Source organism: Arachis duranensis, chromosome 1 (assembly GCF_000817695.3).
Source record: "Arachis duranensis cultivar V14167 chromosome 1, aradu.V14167.gnm2.J7QH, whole genome shotgun sequence".
NCBI lineage: Eukaryota > Viridiplantae > Streptophyta > Magnoliopsida > Fabales > Fabaceae > Arachis > Arachis duranensis.
The window spans coordinates 32059719-32066947 of NC_029772.3; the positions used below are offsets into that span (position 1 = coordinate 32059719).

General features: G+C 38.7%; 1 protein-coding gene across 3 annotated transcripts; it reads right to left on the reverse strand.

The window, feature by feature from the left end:
- Positions 1-641: 641 nt before the first annotated feature.
- Positions 642-7016, reverse strand: LOC107484831 (protein FAR1-RELATED SEQUENCE 5). Of its 3 annotated transcripts, none has more exons than XM_052252868.1 (3): positions 5869-6003; positions 5734-5787; positions 642-4844 (listed from the first exon to the last, which is right to left on the reverse strand). In XM_052252868.1, the coding sequence occupies exon 3, from the start codon at positions 3894-3896 to the stop codon at positions 2718-2720; it is 1179 nt and encodes a 392-aa protein (XP_052108828.1). In that variant the 5' UTR covers positions 3897-4844; positions 5734-5787; positions 5869-6003; the 3' UTR covers positions 642-2717. The 3 variants fall into 2 exon arrangements, with proteins under 3 accessions (XP_052108828.1, XP_052108832.1, XP_052108837.1); XM_052252877.1 differs by lacking the exons at positions 5734-5787; positions 5869-6003 and adding an exon at positions 6509-7016.
- Positions 7017-7229: the final 213 nt, after the last annotated feature.

A 7229-nucleotide genomic window follows, 5' to 3' on the forward strand; every position in this document is an offset into this window, starting at 1 on the left:
AAAAATGAAAAAGATTTGATTTTTGAAAAAGATTTTGAAAAGATAAGATTTTTAAAATTGAAAATTTGACTTGACTTATAAGAAATAGTTAAGTTTTAAAAATTTTTGACTAAGTCAACTCAAATTTTCAAAAATTATGAGTAAAATAAGGAAAAGATATATTTTTATTTTTATATTTTTAATAATGAGAGAGAAAAACACAAAAATGACCCAAAACATGAAAATTTTGGATTAAAACACATGATGCATGCAAGAACACTATGAATGTCAAGATGAACACCAAGAACACTTTGAAGATCAAGATGAAGATCAAGACTTTTTTTTTTGAAAAATTTTCAAGAAAAGAAAAAACATGCAAGACACTAAACTTAGAAATTTTCAATGCTTGGACACTATGAATGCAAAAATACATATGAAAAACAACAAAAAACACAAAACAAGAAAATTTAGAGATCAAACAAGAAGACTTATCAAGAACAACTTGAAGATCATGAAGAACACATGCATGAATTTTTGAAAAATGCAAAAGTGGTCGATCCCACGTGAGTAAGGGTCGATCCCACGAAGATTGTTGGTATGAAGCAAGCTATGGTCATCTTGTAAATCTCATTTAAGCGGACTCAAATGGTTATAATGGTCTTCGAAATTAATAATAAATAAAGCATAAAATAAATACAGAAATACTTATGTAAATCATTGGTGGGAATTTCAGATAAGTGTATGGAGATGCTTTGTTCCTGTTGAATCTCTGCAATATACTGCTTTCTTACTTTCAATCCTTCATACTCCTTTCCATTGCAAGCTGTATGTAGGGCATCACCATTGTCAATGGCTACATCCCATCCTCTCAGTGAAAATGGTCCAAATGCTCTGTCACAGCACGGCTAATCATCTGTCGGTTCTCGATCATGTCGGAATAGAATCTATTGATTCTTTTCCGTTTGTCATCACGCCCAATAATCGCGAGTTTGAAGCTCGTCACAGCCATTCAATCCCTGAATCCTACTCAGAATACCACAGACAAGGTTTAGACTTTCCGAATCCTCAAGAGTGACCGCCAAAGGGTTCTAGCTTATACCACGAAGATTCTAGTTAGAGAATCCAAGAGATACTCGCTCGTTCTAAGGTAGAACGGAAGTGGTTGTCAATCACGCGTTCATAGGTGAGAATGATGATGAGTGTCACAGATCATCACATCCATCATGTTGAAGTGCAACGAATATCTTAGAATAAGAATAAGTCGAATTTAATAAAAGATAGTAGTACTTTGCATTAAAACTCAAGGTACAGCAGAGCTCCACACCTTAATCTATGATGTGTAGAAACTCCACTGTTGAAAATATATAAGTGATCAAGGTTCAGGCATGGCCGAATGGCCAGCCCCTAAAGTCTAAGAACTAAACGTCCAAAGATGGATGCTGAGATAAAAGACGAAAACCCAGATGTCTAATACAATAGTAAAATATCCTATTTATACTAGACTAGCTACTAGGGTTTACAGAAATAAGTAATTGACGCAGAAATCCACTTCTGGGGCCCACTTGGTGTGTGCTTGGGCTGAGCTTGAGCTTTACACGTGCAAAGGCTTGTTTTGGAGTTGAACACCAAGTTGTAACGTGTTTTTGGCGTTTAACTCTGGTTTGTGACGTGTTTCTGGCGTTTGACTCCAGAATGCAGCATGAAACTGGCGTTGAATGCCAGTTTGCGTTGTCTAAACTCGAACAAAGTATGGACTATTATATATTGCTGGAAAGCTTTGGATGTCTACTTTTCAACTCCGTTGAGAGCGCACCATTTGGAGTTTTGTAGCTTCATAAAATCTATTTCGAGTGTAGGAAGGTCAGAATCCAATAGCATCAGCAGTCCTTTGTTAGCCTTCTATCAGAGTTTTGCTCAGGTCCCTCAATTTCAACCAGAAATTACATGAAATCATAGAAAAACACACAAACTCATAGTAAAGTCTAGAAATGTAAATTTTGCATAAAAACTAATGAAAACATCCCTAAAAGTAGCTAGATCCTACTAGAAAATACCTAAAAATAATGCCAAAAGGCGTATAAATTATCCGCTCATCAACAGCAAAGGAATATAATATAACACATCATGTCATTTAAACCAGCGCATCTAAAAGATTCCGAACAGAGACTGAGTCAAGACTGTCCAACCAGTGCATATGTCTACATATTTTTGTCATGTCTTGGCAATACAAAGAAATAATGCAGTTGCAATGTTAAACATGCAGGTTTTACACACAATACATCAGGTCTAATAATCATGAAGCGATATATATTAATTACAATTCAAGCAGAGAAGTATGAAATGGGAAAAATACTAACAAAGCAAATACGTACTTCAGTTCCTCACACTATTAGAATGCCATTTTAAATTTGTAATAGCTGCTGATATCTCATAAACCACAGTTATATATGCTCCTAAAAAGCTATGTTTACTATGCCGAAGGTGTGGAAAAAGTGTCTATAAATGAAAATTGTAATAGAAAGATTGGCTTAATCGTGTCACACTTGATATGACAGAATTCAATGACGTTCAACTTTCAACAGCATACCTTGACTTCAAGAATCATAAGTCGGACCATATATATGTCATGAATGTTTAAATTAGAATGTAACCTTTGCTCTCTTGTGTTTCTGTCCTCCTTTGTTGGCATTTTGAGTTGTTGTCGCAGCTTGCGTGACCTCGTTAGGGCATCGAGTCCTTCAGTGCCCGAGTTTCCCGCAAGAACTGCACTTTCTTTTCTTCTTGGTAGCAGAAGCGTCGGGTTGACTGCACCAACCCGTACCTTTAGTTCTAACATGAACTGGGTCCTTCAATCCGTTTTCAGTTGCCGTTGCGTGATCATTGTTTCCTGGTCGAAGGCCATACTTTATTTCAAGTAAAACCGCATCGGATAAAAGCTTGTTCGAGTAAACCTTAAAGTCATCATCACTCATGCAAGCCACCCAGGCTAACCGCTTGCACAGCTGTGAGAACGCTCCCAACCTTGTTCTATATGTCACGCTTCGGTCAGTAGTGTAGTGCTCAATATTTTCATTTTTGGGATGTATCTTCGCTGTCTTGGAGCACCTACGCAAGACTAGGCTTTCAGGAAGTTTTCCTAAGTTTAGCCTAACACACACAGCCACAATGTGCGCACATGGAATACCAAACGACTCCATCCGCATACATGTGCAATTAAAGCTATTGGAAATAGGCTCCCTACGGACTTGCCAGGTCATGTTAGGCCTCTGGTACTTTTGGATAGTGTATACATGTGGGTGCACTATTTCGTTGATTTCAGATATTCTCACACGGACACAACGTTTCAGGGTTTCCCGAAATCTACCAAACATCTCACGAGTGAACTTGGTACACCCTGACTTTTCCAACTTAACAAACTCGGTTTGTAAAATAGGTGTACCGTACCAAGAGCGAAATCCTAGCTCATCCTCGTTGTCCCGAAGAAAATCGACACACCTCTGAAAATTTGTAACAAATTCCAACACACCATACCTGCTCTCAACAAACTTTCCGAGTTTGGCGTGGAGTGATTCGCACCTAGAAGTTGTCCGTACCCCAGCAAAAAATCTACCTCTAATGTATGCTGTTGCCCATGCGTACTTTTTCGCGTACAAGTCCTTCACCCATTCAACCTCGCCAACACCACACTCATGTATCATGGAGGCCCAATGCGCTTCAAACTCATCAATTTCCATATCAGCCAACATGCAGTGTCGAAATAGTTGTGTGAATCTCGGGTCATAGATATTCGATGTTGCATTTCTTAAAAGGTGCCAAGCGCATAACCGATTATGCGCCTCGGAAAAAACCGACTGAATCGCCAATCGCATAGTTGGGTCACCATCGGTGATAACAGATTGCGGTGCCTTTCCTTGCATGCATTCCAAAAATTGCTAAAGGATCCAAATGTAAGATTCATGTGACTCGCATGAAACCATGGTTGTTCCAAAAATGCAGGTCTGGTTGTGGTGGTTTACTCCGGAGAACACAACAACAGGGAGGTTATATTTGTTACGGCCGTATGTAGCATCAAATGCTAGCACATCGCCAAACACGGAATAATCTTCATGACAACGACCGTCGCTCCAAAACAAGTTGCACAGGTGTTGCCCTGCCCCCACCTTATACCTCCAAAACATTCTCCCATCCATACGTGCCAGACCTTCCAAGTACCTTATAGTTGCATTTACGTCCCCACCCTGGAGCCCTCGCTGCTTCCGCACCTCGTTATACATATCTTGCTTCGCAAATGTAACCAAGTTGAAATCCCCAAGTTGTGCTGCAAACGACTCATAAATCTTTGGAATGCTAATCCCAATCTCCCTCATGCTTGTTAGATGAGCAACTTCTACCTCAGATATCTTCCTGTGTGAGCGTAGATAATCCACAAGCTTGTCAAACGCTAGTTCATGATTATGCTTCTCGACGAAACGAGACACGTACCACTTCCCACTACCATCTTCCCGCTTTATCCTCATCTCTGCAAGACATTCGCATCGGGTTACAACCTTATGCTCCCTTTTACGATCAACCTTTTCCAACCACTTCTTCTCTCGAAACCCTTGCCTGTTACAAACGAACGTGTACCTCACAATCTCACCGAAAGTGTTTCTAACTATCTTATCGCACCTTGAGGAAAAGCCCTTTAGTCGGCTGTAGTTGTTATAGAAGTTGCTTGCCTCCTTAGGTGTAGAAAACTCCATTTCAAGGATATGTTCGGCTTGCAATCCTTCCAAACCCAAAAAACCCGGCACAGTTGAAGCCCCACTGGCTTCCCAGTCGGATAAGTCACGGTCTGCCTCCACTCCCGTATCAAACATTGTATCCTGAAAGACAAAAAAAAACATTTCATTATCTTTGTGGTTGTATCTGAAATTTATACTACTTCACAAAACTGATGTTCAATAACTTATCAAACTGTATCAAATCTATGTAGCATCAAAATCATATATTTTAAATAATATTGAAATTATATGATCAAAACATATATAGTAGTAAGTAATAATGAGGGGATCCATTAAACGGTATATACCTCGACAAAATAATTCTTGGTTTATTATTAAATTATTTTAATATGCTTTTCTAAAATTATGCTTGTACATACTATTTAGACTTTAATTTTCGAGTATGGTCAGTCTTAAATATTTTCGAGACTTCTCTAATTACGTCTATTCTTTCGGACATGCCTGTACACAAGTGGATGTAATATATATTTCTTCTTTCCATACAAGTTTAATGAATATCAACTGAAAATTTTCACATAAAATTTAACATATACTTTGTGATGTGGTTTAAACTATAAATCCTCCATGGGAGCATAGATGTATTATTATATATGATGTGTTATATTTTTTTCTTAAATTTTATCCCCCCAACTTCGAGCAAATATCCGTCCCGGCTTATCCACCATCTTCATATACTGCAGCCGCGCCCTCCTTAACAAAAAGAAGACCAACCTACCTGTTATCCTAGATATCAGATCCGTGACATTATCATCAACAGAGAAAATAACATTTCTCGGAACATAATCCTCGTACCAACTATCCATACTAACAAGTCCGTAATCAGTCCGCTCAAACTCATTTATGAAATTCGAAAAATGACACGGTTACGAATTCCAAATTAACTACAACAACCGCTCCAAAAGCACATATCCAGCTACTTCTAATCGACCCCCACTCTACACATACAAATTACAAGGTAGACACATCATACCTGTTGATTCGAAACACCAATATCGCTAAACTTGCTGGTTGATGCCATTATTATCTGCAAGACACATAATACTACCTATAAGGAACCATGGATTATAGAGATAACAAATTTGTTGTACACAGTGACAACACTCACTTTCGCTATCTTCTACCACCGTATCCCGTGATCAATGAAAATAGATTCCAAATTTTTGGCACAGACAACCTTTCTTTCCCATATTTTAAGCAATCCAAGCCTTTTCCCACAACTTTACAGCCTCCAAATGCCAACTACACCCACAAATTTCCAACAACAACACAAGCATCACAGATACAGCACCAACAATCATATATACTAAGCCTAACCTACCGACATTTTGATCAATAACATTTTACGATAAATTTGAGCAACAAATAACATAAGCCATAAATTACAATTAAAGGATTATCTCAAAGTCGATGAATATATCTTGAAAGTGATCAAACAAATTCGACAGTCAGAGATGACATTAGGGAACAAAATCAAAGCGGTCATGTTTTCCGGCAGATAAAAAAATGGCTCACTACTCATATTCTTACCTAGAAATTGAAGTCAAACCAACAATATAAGGTCACTATAATTTTGAACAACAAATTTATTTATGATAATTTTAAAACGCAAAAATATTATCCAATTCAACTAACACATAACATTACTTCATCAACAACATAAACTTTCACCAACAGATTCAAGATAGGTAAATGAAATCAAAAAATAAATTAAAATAAATAAACATGGCCAAGGGAAGCTAACTTGCCCGGAAGGCTACTGACAGCGATGGCAGATGAGAAACTAAACTGATGGGAGAAGCAAAATGACAACAACGACCACTACCCCACAGACCCGTTGCTGGTTTTGTGTACTGAAGCTACTGGGAAAGCGACCGCAGGAAGGCAGCCACTGACCTATAAACCGTCACGCCCTACCTCGACGAGCTTCACGACACAACGGTGAACGACGATCTTCACTCAAAACCAGTGTGTCCCCGGGTAAGAACTAAGCAATCTGTCCACGCCGACACAGGTTTCATGCAAAACCGGAAGCCATCGTGATTGAGGTCACGCAGCCTCAGAGAGACAGTGTAAGCAAAAGCACACACAGAGAAGAGAGACAATGAGGGGTAAAGCCAGCCTCCAAAACTCCACGGTTGTCACCAAAACATTAGGGCACTGCTTGTGTTTTGAAAATGACAACATTTTCCATTAACGAGCAAAAATAATTTATCATTTTTCCATCATCCCTCCCTGCATCATTTCTAGAATAGGCTTCATTGGTTTCCCTTACTGGATCACCAACACTACCATTATTTCAACAATGGCAGCAACGATACAAAGGCCTGCAATAACCAAACCCAACTAAAATTTCAAACCTGCGCACATTCCTTGAATTTTGCTCTTGTTAGGCCCACTGGCTCCTGACCAAAAACAATAAAATAAAGCCCAATAGCTTCACATAGTACACCAGCTGGCTCACCTGAA